Below are 19,536 nucleotides of genomic sequence, written 5' to 3' on the forward strand. Positions count from 1 at the left end.
ATAGACTCACTTACTACATGTGGAGACAATTTTTTTTTTATCCAACTACTTTTTCATATTTATATTATTTTATCAAGAAATTTTATTTAAATAATAAAAAAATGCATATATTAATTAATTATTTTAATTAATTAAGGAATAAAATTATTTTTGTCAATAAGATTCAAAATACATTTTTATATTTTTAAAATTAAATATTTTTTTATTTAACGATACAAAGGATACATGAATTTTATAATATTAAATATATATTTAATTATTATTAATTTAATCTAGTTCAGGATTACTTAAATTAATAAATTCTAAAGTTGCTTTATTGGTCAATTTAACTAGAAAAAACACTACTAAAAAATATTAGCTTAGAGAGGAATGATTCAAAAATAATAGCAAAATTATTATTAATTTTATAATTTTTTATCACATTATTAATGCTATCTCATATTTTTATGATAAACTTTATTATAAAAATATTTATTAAAATAATATTATGTAAAACATAAAAAATGAGTAACATTATATAATAATGTAATAAATATTAATAATATATTTTTATTTTTATTAAATTTTTAACGTATATAATTTTCATGAAAAATTATAAAATATTTAATATTTAATATATTAATGTTAAATATTATAATTTTTTATAAAAGTTTTTAGTATTTTTTTTAAAAAAATATATATATATAGTGAGAGAAAGAAGAAAAGCAGGGTTGATTGGAGTGGCATTGACTCGCGTACAAAAGCATATGATGATCCAATCAAGACAAAAGGACGCAAGTGCGTGCTGCTCACTCTCCAATGAATGATGATTTCGAAACGGTGACGTTGGAGCGTGTGACACACACTCTGATTGAGGCATTGTGAAAGGTATTAGAAAATGTGCTTGGGAAAGAAGGCTAAAAATAAAATCGAAGTTAATAGTGAGAGTGTCAGAAGTTAGAGGAAAGTGAACGTGCAGCATTTGGGCACAGATCTGGATCCGCTCAAATCACCCAAACCAATTCCCCAACACATCAACACTCCCACTTGTTGCTGCGCCTTCCACATAGAGTGAGTTTTTGAGCAGTGAGTGAGAGAAAGAAAAAGGAAAAGGAAATATAGGGATATAGATACAAGACAGACAGGATATAGTATTATTATAGAGAGAGAAAGGTCTTCACTTGACTGTGCTCAGAACACCATAAAAACATTGCAGGAGCTAGTGGTGAAGTAATTGATGGTTGTTCTGTTGCTCCTGCAACTTCTTGCATGTTCATCTGCTTTGTGTGTGGTATGGGCTTTATTTTAGTGAAGATTGACCACTACTGTGTGTGCGGCCAAGAGGAATAACTAAGTTATCCTTTCATGGGTATGTCTCAATTCTTCTGCTTGCTACTGGCTTTCAAATTTAATTGAAGAAGAAAGAAGGGAGTTCGTATTTGTTACTGTTTGTTTTTCTTCTTCCTGTTTCTGCAACTTTGGCATTCCTAAAGAAAAAATTAACCACTATTTTTTTCTTTTTAGGAATGGGTGCTCTCCGTTAGTCTCCTTTTTAATCTACCACACGAGAGTACTCCTTTTGCACTTCGCTTTCTTGATTTTCCTTTCTCTTTTTTTTCTTTAACTTGCTTTTATTGGGCTTGGCAGGAATATGAGAAAAAAACACAACACTTTGCTCCACTCATCTCTGGTTTGGTAGGTAAAGCTTGTGTGTGGGTGAGAAAGAAACTTTACTTGTAGTAGGGGCAGAAAGATAGAGAGAGAAAGAGACAAAGAGAATATAGAGAAACACACACTCACCTCACCAACAGGAAAAACAAAAGTTAAGGAGTCTTTTAGGGATTGCGTGGTGGTTTGTTTGTGGAAACTAAAGAGAGTATTGCTTTCTAAGCATGGATGGTTATGAAGCTACAAGGATTGTGTTTTCAAGGATCCAAAACTTGGACCCTGAAAATGCTTCAAAAATAATGGGTCTACTTCTGATTCAAGATCATGGTGAGAAAGAAATGATTAGATTAGCCTTTGGTTCAGAAGCCTTGGTTCACTCAGTGATTTTCAAAGCACGCAAGGAGTTGGGGTTGTTGCCTTTGAACTCTCACTGTCACTCTCCTTGTACACCCTCCACACCTTCATCTGCATCCCCTTTCCTTTCCACCAACCCTGTACCTATTTCAAGGCAAAATTCCAACACTTCAAGGGTCATAAACAGTGGTATGACACTTCCACCTACACTCAGTATTCCAAAGCCTTCTACTACTTCAGCTTCATGGGCTAGTACTCTATCTGAACTTCAAAACCCTGATGATAGTTTGATGAGCCCCAGCAACTTGGTTGTTGGATCTTCTACTTCCATGAACACTTCATCTTTCTATGGAAATGGAGGGTGTGATCCAGTGGATGAGTATCAACTTCAAGACCAGCTCTCTTTCTTATATGAAGGGTCACCCTCCCTTGTTTCAAAGAACTCAGATTTATTCTACTCTCAGCCAGAGTTATCTTCTAGTCCTACTAATGGTGGTGACCCTTCTCTCTTTCCATCGTATGGGTGGGGAGGGTCACTTCATCGTAGGAGTTGTTCAGTCAATGATGCTTGTTTAGGGTCTGAGGACCCAAATTCTGGATTGGGGTGGAAGCCTTGCCTTTACTTTGCAAGAGGATACTGCAAAAATGGGACTAGTTGTAGGTTCCTTCATGGAGGAGGAATTGGAGACGCTGAGGGTGCTGCAATGGTTGGGTCTCCTAGTAAGTTCGAAATGATGGACCAGTGTCATGAACTCCTCAGATCTAAGAGTGTTCAGCAGCAAAGATTGGTTGCTGCTTCTCAACTCATGGCATCTTCTTCTTTTCCATACTCACCAAAGTGCATGAATTTACTGCTGCAGCAACAAAGTGATACCCAGAGGTATGAAATAATGTTTCTTTATGAATTATTGCATTCCAAGTTCCAACATATTTTGTTAGATGAATACTAATCATGGATGATATTGCAGAGCTGCTGCTGCAGCTGCTCTTATGATGAATGAGGATTTACATAAATTTGGACGATCTAGGCTAGAAAGGAGTGATTTTTCTTTGAACAGTCCTGGAATGGTTAACCCAGCTTCTAGGCAGATCTACTTGACCTTCCCAGCAGATAGCACTTTCAGAGAGGAAGATGTTTCAAACTACTTTAGGTTCCTTTTTCCTTCTATAGATTTCTTTATGATTTGGATTCTGCAGTGCTTACTGATTCAGTGTAGAAATTGACCTGTTTTTTTGGATAATGGTGGTGCAGCATTTATGGGCCTGTTCAAGATGTGAGGATCCCATATCAGCAAAAACGGATGTTTGGATTTGTCACCTTTGTTTATCCTGAGACAGTGAAGCTCATTTTGTCTAAAGGAAACCCTCATTTTGTTTGTGATGCTCGAGTGCTTGTTAAGCCTTACAAGGAGAAGGGCAAAGTACCTGACAAGTACAGGCACATCCATTTCCTACTCTTTTACTCTCTTGATTCATAGATATTCTTTTCGCATATGCTTTGAACTATTTGCTTATGTTTGTTGACATTTCAGAAAGCAGCAGCAGCAGCAAATTGATAGGGGTGATTTCTCACCTTGTGGCACACCTACTGGACTCGATGCTAGAGATCCATTTGATCTCCAAGTTGGTAAGTTCAAGCATTACCCTCTCCTTGTTTCTTCATTTGAGATTGTGTTTTTTTCAACCTCTCTTCTTAAACATGTCGGCTACCTCCTAATATTTTTAGGTGGGAGAATGTACTACAATGCTCAAGATATGCTGTGGAGGAGGAAGCTAGAGGAACAAGCTGACTTTCAACAAGCCCTTGAGCTCCAAAGTAGAAGGCTTATGGGTCTACAACTTATTGACATAAAAAAGCAACACCATCGTGCACTTTCCACAGGAAGTCCAATTCCTTCTCCCACCCACTCTCCTAACCTTTTCAATCAAAATCTTGGTCTTTCATCCTTTCCCAGCAGCAGCTCAGAGAGTCAAGAGGGTATGTACATTTATTTTCCTCCACCATTTCAAAGTGCAACTTATTTTGAATTTAGTGCTTTCTAGTAATTGGATTGGAGAAGTTGAGTTGAGATTTATTTTTGGTGTTTGATTCCAGAGAGTGGTTCAGGTTCTGCTCCCACAACCACTGCATCAATTCCTGTTGATGTCAACATTTATACGGGCAAGGAAGTTGCAGCAGTCAATGGAGAGAATGGAAACAATGGCAATGGCAAGCAGAACTCAAGTCACGAAGATCTTGAATTACAAGAATGGTATAAAACTTTTCTCATCTAGAATAATCAAAGGGTACCATTATAGCAAAAGCACCTTTTTTGCATCAAATTCCTCTTTTAGTCCATGCTAAAAGTCTTCTCTGCATTTATTCCTGATTTTCAATCCTTACTTTGAAATCCTGACGTCGATTGTCTGTTAAAGGTTGTGTATCTAAATGGGCTATGAATAAATGCAGCTTGGAGCATAATCTCCCTGATAGCCCTTTTGCTTCCCCAACAAAGGCTATTGGAGACTACATGGCTGCCTTCACCAATGGACCTAATGAGGCCATTGATTCAGATGCCTCGGCTGCATCTGCCAAAACTAAATTTAGTACTAGCACTTTACTTCCAACTGCATCTGCTCTTGACATGGGCACCTTCAAATCCTTTAACTGCCAAATACCAAGGTACCATTATATGTCTCATTTAGCTCTTTCCAATCCTCCTCAATTTCAGCATCCATAAAGTTTTTTGAGCTTTTGATTATATGAATTTCGACTCAGGTTCTCTTCCGGTGGATCCATCGGAATGTTTGCTGGCACCGGTGGGCCAATTGGTATTTAGAATTTAGTTTCTTTTGGTTCAGGTAAGTTACTTACGGTTTTTTTTAGTTTTTGAACTATATTTGCTGCATGTCTTAAACGTGCGTAGCACTTGTTGCTTTTGTTCATTAAACTAAGTTAAGTCTGCTAGTGTTTGGTCTTAATATTTTTGGTTTTTGTTCAATATTATTTTACAGGAAGAGAACCATGACTAATCAATCCCTGGACATGAAACATATCTTGTAGAGAATCACCACCATTGCGGCCATCACCATCAATCATCAATACTATACTACTTACTACCATACAAAATGCATACTTAAAAAGCAGTTCAGTAAAGGAAGTGGGACAGCCATTCGCTTTCTTTTGTTATCATTATTGTACGATTTTCACTTCTCAATTTCTGTAGTAAGGTGAACCACAGGTAAAAAAAAAAGAAAAAAGAGAATTAAAAATAGCACAGAATCAAGTGTCAATGTGTAGTAGTAACACCTGTCACTGTAATACCCCTCCCCCCTTCTCTTCATTTACCCATGTTGGATGTATTAGTGGTGTTCTATGTTTAGAGGGATAATTTTGTCTTTGTACAGCTGAAGCACAACATAGCAGAAGCATGCAGAGGAAGAAGTGGTAAAAGGAAGAAGAGTTTTATAACTACATGGCTGTTTCAAATTCAAATATGATAAGTAATTGAAATTTGAAGACAAGGAGTGAAGAGGGGGAAAGGTATATTTATTATTAGTCTTTGGTGGGTTATTGAAGTTCAAAAAGGAGATTTTCTAGCTCTATTTTGTGTTTTAGCAGTGTCTGTACTCCTTATTTAGTTGTTATACACAGTTACCAACCCCCTAGAATTATCAGACAGAGAAGAGAAAGATTTAGAAAGAAAAAGCAGAAAGCAAAAGTGAGTTTAAGACTAATTGGACACTTTTCTTGGCTATCTTTATTTTATTTTAATTTTTTGGGCTCCTCTGCTGTGCTTGTTCTGAATTTTAAAGGAGAATTTGTCTTTGTTCCTGCAATTATTAATTTGCAAATTGGTGGGTAGTGGGGTCTGTCTTTATTTTTTGCCATTATTGAAGGGGGAAATAAGGCAGGTCCACAATGCACACACCCATCACATGGGGTTGCTGACACTGCAAGTGGGCCTCTCTCGTTTATAAAACGCCAGGCTATGTGTGGGTTCCACCCACCAATACCCACCCCATGTGAGTGATACCCACTTTCTCTCTCTTGGATATGTATCATCTCTCGCTGCCCCTCTTGTTTCTCTTACTGACAGGAAAGGACATGCAAAAATCTATTTAAAAGTCGATGTAGATGCCCACACGTATGACAAAAGTGCACGGTTCCTCGAATCTTTTGGGCTCTGTGAGAACTTGTGAATGCGTGTCATTTAAAATTTGACAGATCCCTGTGAATTACTATGCCTTATTTACCCCCTTTCCCCTTCCCAGGCCGTCTTAATTTACCTGCTGCTTGGATGCTACGAAAAGTTTCAAATTTCAAATGTCTTTTCGAGTATAAATGGATTTTTAAATAAAGGCTTGGTTAAACTGTTGAAGTTGAATTGTGTACAAGACAACGTTTAGTGCTGGTTCTAAAATGATTATACTTAGAAATATTTTATTTTTTGAAAGTTGTCTCGAGTAGTTAGTAAAAATAAGTAATTATCCTATTTTAGGAAACATTGATCTAAACACTTGTAAGCGAACTGGGTCCTCGTGGATGGATAATCCTAAGCCTTGGTGGTTGGCTTAGACACGTTGGTTGAGCTGTAAATAGAAGACCATCCATAGGCTGTTTCGTTAGTGGTAGCGACTGGTGAGAATGAATGAATTAGCCTTGTGGGAGACCGTGTTTGGTTTCTTGGAGGTTCATGAACTAGATTCTGGGTATTGAAGAGAAACCCACGTTCCTAGTATGACGAATTAAGACAATTTTGTTTGTTCATTTGGCCTTTTGTAATAGGACAATTTAAGTGTAAAATTCTAAGTATATTTTTATGTTCTATAATCATGATTAAAATTTGTAATAAAAGTCGGCGTTAAAGGTGGATGGTTATATATTAGAGCTAAAATTTTAATCTTGATTTAAGAAGAGCATCAAGTTATGATACCTATTTTCTTCTAATAAAGGTAGCTTAGTGGTTGAGGGTTCTCTACTCTCTAGAACATAACCAGAGATGGAATGGATGCTGATCATGATCCAGTGCAGTTCCTCATCAATTTTTATATTTTATTATGTTAAAACTAAGTCATTAGAATAGGTCTTGAATATAATTTATTAAAAAAATTTAATTAATTTAAAATAACTATTAAATAGTTTGTTCTTCATACAATGAGTTATTATCATTTCGCTTTTTTTAATCATTGCTTGCTAACTAGCCATTTTCCTAAAATTAATTTAAAGAGAAGTGAGCTAAGAAATCTATGGATGGTAGCCTTTGAACGCTCTTCCAAGTGCAGCGTTTGTGGTTGATACACTTTTTTTTTCATAAAACTACTGTAATACTGTATATAAGGATTGCCACCATGCTTTTGGCAAAATTTTCAAACATATCCAGCGCTGAATGATTGTGGCACAAGTGGGGAATGTCTCTTGTATAGAACTATGGGAGATAAATTTTGGAGGAAGAGGAGGAAATGACATTTTTTTTAATTTTAAATTAAAATAATTATATATTAATTTTATCTTTTATTCTAAAAATATTAATTTCAAATTATTTATTTAAAATATAACATATGTCTTTTTTTTTTCTCTCCAAACTCTTATTTTCAAATAATCCCTTAAACATAAATTTACAACATGTTTTATTTCTTAGAATGGTTTGTCATTGAGATTATGAAAAAAGGCTGGACAATTATTTATTTAAAAATCTTTAGGCAATATTTTTAAAATAGAAGTGATAATTGAATAGATAAATCCACAAGTTCATGGTTTGTTAGTTCAATTCTAGCTTAATCAAGATCAAACTATATATATATATATATATATAAAACATTTTTTTTTTGTTTAAATGACCTTTGAAATTGGTGTTTAAATTTTTTTTGTTATGATTTAATATATAATATTTTAAAATGATAAAAATTGGTTCCTATCAGCTTTATTAAGTGATGATTTGAATGATAAAAATTTAGCTCATATTATCATTATTTTAATATTTTTATAATTTAAAAATAAATATTTATAAAAAAAGTCTCTAAAAATATATTTATGTTATTTTTCAATTAATAAAAAAATTATTTTTTGTAACACATTCCTCCTTTTTTGCTAAGTTATCCCTCTCCTCGACCTTAGCCTCCATCTCTCCTAAAGCGTAACTTCATCTTCCATCATCTTCAAGTCTTAATAACTTAGAAACCACTTTTTGGCAAGTTCTACCTTCATTAGAATTTCACTCTCTTTGATGAATTTGATGAAAAACTCATGGTTCCTCGATTATTGAGAGAGAGGATAAAGAAAGGAGTAGTGTTAAGTAACTTAACCTCCATCAATTTCTAAGGAGGTATACAAGCAAGGATAATCACAGTTTTTTAAATATTTTGGAGGTATACAAGTAAGGATAATCAATTTCTAAGGAGGTATATAAGAAAGAAGTAATGTCGTTTCAGTTGGAAGTTAGTTAGCAGGTTACTTAGAAGTTGTTGCAACAACACAACTATATATAGGAGGTTAGTGCAGTATTGGATTCATTCAGAAAATTCTTGTAATTCTCTTGTATCTTTATTCATTCAATAATAGTCTTGGGATCCGTTCTTTCTTCATTGGATCTCCTTCAAGTTCTGCAGTTCTTCAAATTACTTCTATTCCTAGTCCTGCTTTAACAATTGGTATCAGATTAGACGTTCCAGGTGTAATTCATGGCAGAGAATACGCGAAGCAACGTAGCAATGCGAGACGTGGAAGAACAAGTTGAAGCTTGCATCAACACACGAATCGATAGGCGTTTGGCTGAAATGGCAGGTTCTATTCAAACCACCCTCCATGATTCTTTGAATAATTCTTTGTACCAGTCACTACAGCAATCTCTACAACAAACAATTTATAATTCCATTCAACAATCTTTTCAAGATTTCCTCGAGACCAACCACAAAATTCCATTTCATTATTCCAATTTTGGTCATGGCCTTCGTGGTAACAATTCTTCCTCCACCTATTCTTGTGGCACCTATTTGGCGCATATAGATTTTTCCCATTTTAATGGCGAAAATGTGAAACAGTGGGTATATCAGTGTGACAATTATTTCTCAATTGATGGAACACCTAACAATTTTAAAGTCCAATTGGCTGTAATACATTTCGAAGGGAAAGCTCTTTAATGCAACCAAGCTTTTGTGAAAACCATAGCTTCTACTTGTTTGTTTTCTTGGGTTGAATTTACACAACTTTTAATTGACCAATTTGGTGAGGTTTGTGATGATCCAATGGCCTAGTTAATGAAGTTAAGACAAACAAGATCCATTGCAAACTATCATGAGCAATTTGATAAGATCATTGCTAGATTACACCTAATGGAGGAGTATATGCTTAGTTGCTTCCTAGGGGGACTTAAGCAAGAGGTACAAATGCTTGTAAGAATGTTTTAGCCTCAAACTGTGATGAAAGCATTTACCTTTGTCAAGCTATATGAATCCGCTTTTGTAGCCAGTACCAGTTCCAACCTTTTTCCCAAAAATTCTAAACCATTACCTCTAAACCCTTGTTACAAACCAAGCCAGTGAGAACCTTTTGAAAAGACCCTTGAACCTTCTAAATGATAAATCCATATTTTACTAGTATTTTACCTTAGTTTTTAATACATTTGATATAAAAAAAACATGATGGAGAAAGCTAAAACACTCATAAAAATAATAGAATGTTCAAGTCTTTTCTAAATAATTAGTTGTTTAGATTTTGTGAATTTTCTGTGTAAATAATTAGTTGTTTAGATCTTCATCTGTTGGTTGCTGCTCTTGCGAGTCTTGAATGGTCTTTCTTAAACTCAAAGTAACATTTTCTGGATCAACAACTGGTTGTGCAGAAAGATTACCAGGACCTTGAGTTTGCAATTGATTCAAAGTGGAAGCCAACTGTCCAATCTGATTTTCCAAGTTTTGAATGGATGCTTCTATTCTTAGCTGAAAATTCAGATCGTTAATTGCCATTTCTCTCATCAACTCTTCTAAGGAAGACTCATTCTTGGAAGGTGCAGCAGTTTGTAGTGGGAGTTGATATTGTTGCTGTGTAAAATTACCCCATCCCAAGTTTGAATTATTCATCCAACCTGCAGGCTCATGCAATGTAGGACAAAAATCAGTATGATGTTCAGGTGAAGTATAAATTTCACACAACATTGTAGCCATTTGTGACAATGTCAATTGCTCGATCAAAGAAGCTAAATCATCTAACTTGTTCTCTAGTCTTTTATGATTAGCCATATAAAAAGTTCTCTGAGCCATAATATCTAAATAAGAATGAAAAGAAATAATTTTTTTTCTTCAGAAACCACCAACTGGCCTCCGATCTGTTGCCATTGCGTAGATCTCGTTGAGCTATATGAAATGCATATATTACAATAAGAAATCAGAGCTGTATGCAAAAAGTTATGTTACTTTTAAGTTTGGACAGAGATCTACATGGTCATGTACACGGCCATGTACTTAACCGTGTACATCTCTGTGTGAGAGTTTTTTCTTTTTTTTTTTTGGAATTTTTGGGCAGTGATCTACACGGTCATATACATGGCCATGTACTTTTTCGACGAATGCAGAATGCAAAAATGCAGAAACATAACACAGAATGTAGAGAATTGAATGATGTAATACTAAGCAAGGATAGATGACTACCTATTATGCTATTCAAAGGCTACTAAAACAGAATGCATAGACATAATTATGCTAAATGAAAAATGCTAATTATGTAGAATCCTAATTCGATGAAAAACGCTAATTATGCATAATCCTAATTAGATGTAAAACGTAACACATAATATGCAATACAATCAAATTAACACATAATAATATAATCAAATAACATCATCATCCCCAGCAACGACGCCAAAATTTGATCGCGAGTGTCACTCTCGGACAAATTAATAAAAATTGAATTGCATAAAAATTATGTAGTAAGAGGTGCAATCCGAGTCGTCTCCCAACGATGATAATGTTATACGATTATAAAATTTTTAGAGGGGGTTTGATTTATAGAATAACTAATTAGAATCAAAAGTTAAAAATTATTAAAAACTCTAATCCAAGAATTTAGAAGAACTACGACTACTCTATCACCGGATTCCAAGAAGATGCATCAACCAACAAATTAGTGATTAACATTAAATTCAAATGAAACCTCAATTCAAATTAAGCATTCACACGAGAACGCTCATGCATTTGATTAACACTGATGAATCCACATTTTATCATGTTTTTACTTGTCTTTTTAGTTTTCCTTAATAGAAAAATTAGACTTATATAGTGTAATGATGAATCCATATTTTACTAGTATTTTACAATAGTTTTTAGTGCAATTAATAAAGAAAACATGCTAGAAATAGTAGAAAACCCTTAAAAAATAATAAAATGTTGCATGTCACTTTTAAACATAGTTATTTTAAAATTCATTGATTTTATATGTAAAAAGTGACATTTCAAGTATGCTTTTATAGGGAATTCTGAGCTAAGTTCATGAGGATTGGATGATCAAAGGAAAAATAGAAGAAAAGTAGCAAAAATTGGAGGAAAGAAGTTGATAATTGAAGAACAGCCTTTGAGTGATCACTTTCGCTGGTGAAAGTGATCACTCCAGAACCATAAAATGGAAAAGAGCTTCTGCGTAATCACTTTTACTGGCAAAAGTGATCGTTCCAGAGAGGTTGCAATGAGAAGAGCTTCTGCGTAATCACTTTTTCTGGAAAAAGTGAGCGTTCCAGAGAGTCCTCCAAGAAGAGTAGCTGCGCGTGTTCACTATTATCAGCAAAAGCGAACACGCGCAAGAAAGCAGCTTCTGCGTGTTCACTATTTCTAGCAGAAGTGAACATGCACATGACATTAGCAAAGGAAGCTTTTGCGTAGCTACTATTTTCAACAAAAGTGAACACTTTGAAGTGCGCGTGGCTACTATCACCAGCAAAAGTGAACACGCGCAAGTGGAAATGAAGAATTAGCCTCTGCGTGATTACTATTGCTAGAAAAAGTGATCACGCCAGCAGAGCGAGAATTCTATAAAAGGCAGTTAGCTCAGGAATTTTAGAGTTTTTTGTTCATTATTCATTTTCAATTTGTTTTTGTTGTTGAGAGAGTCAGAGAGGGGGATTGAGGACGAACACCAAGCTTCATTTCTTGAGGGATCAGATTGGAGATTGGCTTGAAGATGTTTCTTCTTTGTTCATTCTCTTCTTCTCTTCTCTTCTCTTCTCTTTTTGTAATGTTTGCTTAAACTCTTTATGGTTAGGAATTGTGAATCTGAAATAGAAATGTTGAATTGATTTTGGATCTGAACTTTGAGTTTTGGATTGGATTGAGTGATTGATTCTGCTGTTAAAGTAGTGATTGAATGGAAATTTGATCAACTAATCATAGAGGAACTCTTATCAATGGAAATTGAATTTGTTTCTCAGATCTGAATTAATTGCCAAGGTTATTGGTTTCTTAGGGATAAGATATCTTAATCTTGCAATCTTTTGGTTTCTCAAACTTAATGCAGCATTTGATTGGATTAGATCTAAGGGATTAGAGTGATTTGATCAGATGTTAGATTCATTGAGGCAAGGGATTATCCTTTGATTAATATAACGTGAAACTGATTGTCATTCCATCTAAATGCTTAAAAGTTCAGAACTTTATTGATTCAATGTTGAAGTTTTGGTGAAACAATTTCCTAACTACTCTTTGTACATCTGTTTACTATATACTTTTGTACTAACTGTTCTGTTTTACTTTCTAATTTTGTTTTTAATACATTCATACCAAATCCATCTGAAATTTGTAAAGCTCAACTAATTGTGATCTTGTGAAGTGGTAATTGAGAACTTTATTCCCTGAGGACGATACTTGGAACTCAATTTGATTCTAAGATTTTTTATAACTTGCTACAACAACACTAGTACACTTGCTAGTCAGTTTACCTTCATTGCAACAACAGTTGTAAAGTTGTGTGACATGTAAATAGTACAAAAATTACATTTTGAGTAAAAATCATAGGTTTATTAATTTTTAGTTAATTTGCATTTAATTACATAGATATAGACTGCAATTTTAATTTTCTTAATAATTTTGCAGAATCTCCAAGTTAATTTTTGAGAAATCTTGGCCCTTGGATGAAGGTTGGCTTCAAAGTAGCCACTTTCAAAAGCAAAAGTGGCAACTACAGCAAGTTTAGAACTTGAAGGACCCAAAGTAGCCACTATTGCCTCTCATAGTGACCACTCCAGGGAGCTCCAGGACGCCGTTTGGGAGCATTTCTGCGCGTGGACACTAATGGCTCAAATAGTGGCCACGCGCACCAGAGTAGCCACTTTCAACACAAAAAGTGGCAACTCTAGAGAAGTAGCAAACCTTTCATCATGCGCGTGGACACTCTTTTGGCCCAAAGTGGACACTTTCAAAGCAAAAAGTGGACACTTTGCTGACATGACATCCAATATAAATAGGTTTTAGGAATTAGGGTACAGGACTTTTACACTTTACATATTTTTTCCTTTGCCAAATTGAGACAATTTTCCAGAACGTTGGAGTCTTGGGTGACAGCCAAGGGTCCTCTATAGGTTTTAATTTCCAATTTCCCTTTTGATTTTTGTTGAATTTACATTAATGTTACTTACGTTCTTGCATTTCTTTCTTTCATTTGTGAAGCCCATCCACATGGAAGGCTAAACTTCCTTGTAATTCCTAGTTAATGCACATGAATCTTGAATTCTTGGGATTAATTGGAATACAAATCTTTCTTTCCTTGAATTTATTGACCCCAATCTTTGAATGAAATGGAATTTGCATGAAGGGAACATTGCTTAATGAACCCTAAATTACCCAACAAAATTCTAATTCAAAATTGCTTAATTTTGATTAATCTTTGAGGTTGCTTAATCTTAGGGATAGAGATTGGAGCCCATTAAGATGCTTAATTTAATTGGGATATTAAAGTTAATTTCTGCTTGTTAGATTAACTTAATTCAAGGGAAAGAAAGGGGATTACTGAATCATTTGAAAGAATAATGATGGAACTCATTGATTGACTAGGAATTACTCATTTTAAGTGATTGAATTTCACTAGTTTACATTTTGCTCTTGATTAAAATCTGGAAATTGACAAACCTCCCCCTAATTTACTTGCTTTAAAATATATGTTCACACTTGTTCGATGTATGTTCCCAACCAAAAATTCCTTGGAGACGACCTAGGACAACACCCTAGTACTGCATTTATTTCTTTGCATATTTGATGAGGATTAACGATAATCTTTTGCATGACGAGTAGCTAAATTCGTTTCATCAAACACACAATTCGCTCAAAGTTTAGAAACTTCTAGAACCTAATCGATTTGTGTTAATTTAATTCACCAATGCCATTAATCTTAGATCTCAAACTTGAAAATCTAATTCACACTCTTTCAAGAATTAATTACATACATCAACCAAATAATATGTAATCAAACAACTGTAGAATTATTAATCCAAACGAAGAACTTCAATTAGAAATCATAATTATCAAGAGGAGAAAGAAGAGATGAAACCGAATTTGTTGTTGAATAAATTGCGAAACCGATCCTCAAGAGTGTCTCAGTCCTTTTAATCCTTGAAATAGATGGAAACCTAAGCCTCCATTAATGGATGAAAACAACAAGTCGTAAAGGTGAGAGGGGCTGAGAGAGAGAGAGAGAAGAGAAGAGAAGAGAAGAGAAGAGCAAAAAAAAATTAAATTCAAAATTCAAAATTCTGTTCGTCACTTTGTTCCATTTTTTCAGCTATGAAAACGGCCTCTTTTTGGTTTGTGGCCTGAAGGACAATTGTATCCTTGGATGTTAGGTTCAAAACGCCACCAGAATGGGCTTAATCGGATGTCTGTGGACTGAGATATGGCCCAAATACTGCACCTTGCTCAGTTACAGGCCCAATTTCAGCTTCTTATCATCAAAATTGGTTTCTGACCTCTTCATAGGAATTGTGCACCTTTCTCTTAGCTTTCCTACAAATCAAGAATCACAATGAAAGGAGTTCTACAACTCAAGATATGATCCAGACAACAAAACAGTATCAGAATTTGCCAAATACTGAAAAAATTAAATAAAGCCCAAATAAAATTCAAACATCATAAAATGATCCAATTCAACCAATTAGGCACAAAAGAGGATTAATGAGCTAGGAATTAGAGGAAATAATGTTATAAAAATCCAATTGATCAAATTCTCCCACACTTAGCTCTTGCATGTCCTCATGTAAGACACAATTAAGCAAATAAAAACATGTAACCTAAAAAACATAGAATAATCAAAATAAATAACTTCTCCAATGAATCCTTAGAAGTGCTGAACATAGGGACACAAGATCAAATAAAGCATCAAGAGTTCTACAACAATCAAACATCTAACTTCCAACCTCTCAAAAATGCAAGCCAAGCAATATCATTCAAAGTGTATAGATCAAGAATGAAAGATCTCTCAAGATGGTGTATACAACTCAACTCTCAAGTGTATGGTTCAAAGTGTTTCACTCAAGTCACCTCAAAAGACAATGCATTACCAGAAGCTTGTTAATCTTCTACTTCTCCACTACTTACAATCATATGCAAACACAAATCAAGAGGACTTTATTCAATGGTTGTAATGGGGCTAAGGTAAGGGTAGGGAAATATGAGGATATGACAAGATACAACCAAAGAGAATAGAAATAACATTGGTCCTTAGACAAATCAAGCCATAACATACATTTATTCTCCTTGGACTTCCTTTTCCCTTCATCAAAATTTCCCATTTTCTTTGTAATAATTTTTTTTATTTTTTTATTTTTTTTCATTTTCTTCATTTTTTTTTTTGCATTCTTTCTGAACCCCCACACTTGAAATGCAATAACATTAATGAAACCAATGCACTCCCCATTTCCTAAGGTTAGGTATAACATGGTTTTCCACTTAAAGCTTATAATGTGCTAGAAGCCAAAGAATGGTTAATAAGGCTCAAAGGGGCTAAACAAAGGGCAAACTGCAAGGTAAGCTATATGGGCAAGTGGGTACAAATTTGAAAGAAATGCCTTTATCATGTTCATAATTGCATATGAAAATTGTAGCCTCAAAGAAGAATAAAAACAAGTTCTAGAATGACAAAATCTAAGAGGGAAAGCACACAAGAAAGAAAAGAATGACATGAATTCCAACCATCCAAAAATAAGGCTCAAAAGCTCACAAAGGTAAGTCTAACATACTCAATCATACAAATCAAAATCAATCACCCAATTCACATATATCAAGAGGAAGAAGCAAAAATGAAATCATGTAGGAACTTGTTGTTCGCAATCTAACACTAGCAAGTGCACTAGGATTGTAGCAAGTGATGAGTAAATTTAAGATCAGAATATCGTCTCCACAGGGAATTTAGGTTTCAAGTACCACTTCACAGAATTATAACCATTTGAGCCATATGAATTTTGGAATGAGATTTGTAACATATAACAACAGTAAACCAAAGCAATTAAAGCAAAGAACTTGCAGAAAAACAGAGTATGTAATGAAATGAGATAGGAATGAAGAATAGTTAGGAATTTACTTCACAAGAATATCAGTATTAATTCAATTATGCCTCTGAACATTTAAGAACTTGGTTAATTGACAATCAGTTTCGCATAGCAATAGCCAAAGGTTAATTCCTTAACTCATTGACCCTAACAAGCAACTAAACCACCCTAATACCTTAGGTGAAGTTCAATTCCAAGTTGCATTAAGACTTAGAACCTTAAGATTACAGAATTAGGTCTCCTTATCCCTAAGAAATCCCCAAATTCTGATTGCTAACTCAGATCAGAGAAGCAAATCCAACTTCCATTGGTAATTGTTCCTCTAAGATGAATCAAATGAATTTCCATTCATAGATTGCAAGAAAAACAGAATTCACAATTCAATTAATTCAAGAACTCAAAATTCAGAAGTAAGAGTCAAATTAATACATCAATTCGAGTTCCATAAACCCCTAACTACAAGAAAACTACTCAGACATGGGAGAAGAGAAAAAGAAAAAAGAAGAGAAGAAGAAAAACTCCAAGAAGTCAGGGCCGGAAGCTCCAATTCGATTCCTCTTTGTGGAAGCTTCAAGACTTGACCCCAATCTTCTCTCTCAATCTCTCTCAACGAGATCTAACAGAAAAACAAAAAAATAAAACTGCACCCTAAAAAATCTGCACATTTCTGTTATTTATAAAATTTCCCAGATTTGCGCGTTATCACTTTTATGAGAAATAGTAGCCATGCAGAAGGTTTATGGTTGCACGTTAACACTTTTATGAGAAAAAGTGACCACGCGCAACTTTCCTGATATTGAAGGCTCTCTGGAACTATCACTCTTACTGATAAAAGTGACTACGCAGAGTTCAAGTGGTTGCGCATGATCACTCTTATGAATAAAAGTGATTACGTGCAACTCGCCAGGTTGAAGGCTCTCTGGAACGCTCACTTTTACTGATAAAAGTGATAATGCCCAGGCTTTCTTCTTCTTTGAACTCTGGAGTGATCACTTTTACTGACAATAGTGATCACGCCCAGTCTGCACTTTCTTGGTCTTGTGTTTTTGGAGTCCAGACTTGCTTCTTTCTTCTTCCTTGTCTTCAAGCCTCCATTTCCATGATCCTTGCTCAATTTATTCCTTCAAAAACAAGATTAAAAACTTAATTTCTAAGCAAAATTTCTACAATTGCTAAAATAACTACATATGTAAACAAACTTCAATTCCTTCTTTTTTTTTTTCTGAGTTTTTCTGCTTTCTTCATATATTTTTCTTATTAATTGTGTTAGAATTATGCTAAAATATCAGTAAAAATATGGATTCATCAGAACTCTATCCTCCTTAATGACTAATGCCTTAACTCAACAGCTTCCAATTCAACAAAGAAAAACAAAACAAAAACAATGCTAAATAATAAAAACCTATTACTCTCCCCCCACACTTCAACTTTACATTATCCTCAATGTAATGTATAATGGAAATATAAGTAAAATGTAGTAAGGAAAGGGAAAGTGAAACTCCCTATTCAAGCATAAATGGCCGCTAGCAAGCAAATCTCCTCAATGGTCTCCAAGGGTATATCCTCAATGGTCTCCAAAATTTGTGTTCTCCCACTACAAAATTTTAGAATTACGCAGAAACGCGTGTCAAATAATAAGGTAACGTGCAGCATGAAGTGTTTATGCATCAAAGATGTGTAGCAACTTCATGAATTATCACAACTCAAATGCAAGACCATTATTGAATGCAGAAAATAAATTGAAAACTTCTAAAATAAAATAAAATAAAATAAAATAAAATAAAATAACTGTGAGTTGCCTCTCACACAGCACTCTTTTAACGTCACTAGCTTGACGCCTTATGATCTTTAATTCTAGGAGATACTTTTGATGGCAGCGGTTTCAGTTGTATCCCTAGATATTCCTCCTTTTTCTCATAAATTTGCAGCACTTCATTTAATTGGAAACATGGAAGAAATAGTTTGGATAGACTTCCAGCTGTTTGATAAACTCAATGAGCTTCTTTCCATGTTCTTGATTGCTTTTATGTGCAGAATATTGTGTACTCTTGCTATATGTTGGCTGCTGCACTCTTGGACATATAGTGATGTAGTATCCATACTTCAACTGCTTAGGAAATGGCTTCATCTCAGATGCAGGAGGCAGTTTTAGAGAAGGAGGCAGTGTAAATATTAGAGCTGGATCTGCCGTGGATGCATCATGATTTACTTTTTCAGAATCTGCAATAGTAGCATCAAAATTACCATAAACATATGTATCAATCTCAACACAGATGCGATTTTCATACAAAATATTCTTGTCCCTTAAATTGCAAACACCATGATTACTCTAAATTTTTCTAAATCTAGTATCGGCCACTAGATTTTCATACAAAGTATTTTTGTCTCCCAAATTGCAAACATCATCATTAATAGAACATTCTTCTCTGATCTTTCAAATAGCCGACACCATGATTACCTTAATTAATTGCATTTTTGGAAGTTTGCACCATGTCAAATGTCTCGTCCATATGTCAACCTAGTCATGTCACATTCCTTATCAGCCAATCAAAATTCATGCAATGCTGCCCAAAATCTTCTCTTGAGAATTTTGTGCAAATTTTGGGATATGTATCACCCAAAACCGTGTGCATGATAATTGCAAACCCTTACAATTTCTTCATTTTTCTTACCAAAAATGTAAGTGTGCTTTCTTGCAAGTCTTTCCAAAGTTACGTGATTCACCTTTCTTTGTAACACTTTTACCCTTTTCACTTCCTTTTCATCTCATTTGGATCGTGTGTAATTTTTGGAACTTCCAAAGCTTGTCCGAAAAGCCAAAAACTGTGAGAGGCCAATTACTTTGGAATTTGGCAGTTGGTCCTCATATAAATTGAAACTCTTAGGACATTTCTTCAAATTTTCTTCTGAGAAATGAGACCCCTCTCTCTCATTCTCTCTCTCTTGCTTTCTTAACACTTTGAAAACCTCTAAACCTTCCATTCTCTCAAAACTTCTCATTCTCTAAAACTCTCTCAAAAAATCGAGAGGTTCCATC

The 19,536-nt window shown here is 34.5% G+C and overlaps 1 protein-coding gene across 14 annotated transcripts; it reads left to right on the top strand.

Annotated features, from left to right (window-relative positions):
* Positions 1-706: 706 nt before the first annotated feature.
* On the top strand, positions 707-6,169 carry LOC113856883 (zinc finger CCCH domain-containing protein 53-like). 14 transcript variants are annotated; one of them, XR_003503054.1, is made up of 12 exons: positions 933-1,348; positions 1,504-1,549; positions 1,627-2,881; positions 2,970-3,152; positions 3,254-3,439; positions 3,534-3,628; positions 3,728-3,979; positions 4,097-4,253; positions 4,451-4,663; positions 4,760-4,842; positions 4,996-5,222; positions 5,389-6,164. XR_003503054.1 is itself a non-coding variant. In XM_027488678.1 (12 exons), exons 2-11 carry the CDS (start codon positions 1,872-1,874, stop codon positions 4,818-4,820), a joined length of 1,989 nt encoding a protein of 662 aa, XP_027344479.1. In that variant the 5' UTR covers positions 1,057-1,348; positions 1,627-1,871; the 3' UTR covers positions 4,821-4,842; positions 4,996-6,166. The 14 variants fall into 14 exon arrangements, 8 of the variants coding, with proteins under 8 accessions (XP_027344472.1, XP_027344471.1, XP_027344474.1 ...); XR_003503055.1 differs by having other exon boundaries at positions 934-1,348; positions 4,996-5,211; positions 5,389-6,165; XM_027488678.1 differs by lacking the exon at positions 1,504-1,549 and having other exon boundaries at positions 1,057-1,348; positions 1,627-2,286; positions 2,362-2,425; ... (3 more) ...; positions 4,101-4,253; positions 4,996-6,166.
* Positions 6,170-19,536: the final 13,367 nt, after the last annotated feature.

The sequence above is a fragment of the Abrus precatorius genome, unplaced genomic scaffold, assembly GCF_003935025.1.
Source record: "Abrus precatorius isolate BTA unplaced genomic scaffold, Abrus_2018 Scaffold12, whole genome shotgun sequence".
Lineage (NCBI taxonomy): Eukaryota > Viridiplantae > Streptophyta > Magnoliopsida > Fabales > Fabaceae > Abrus > Abrus precatorius.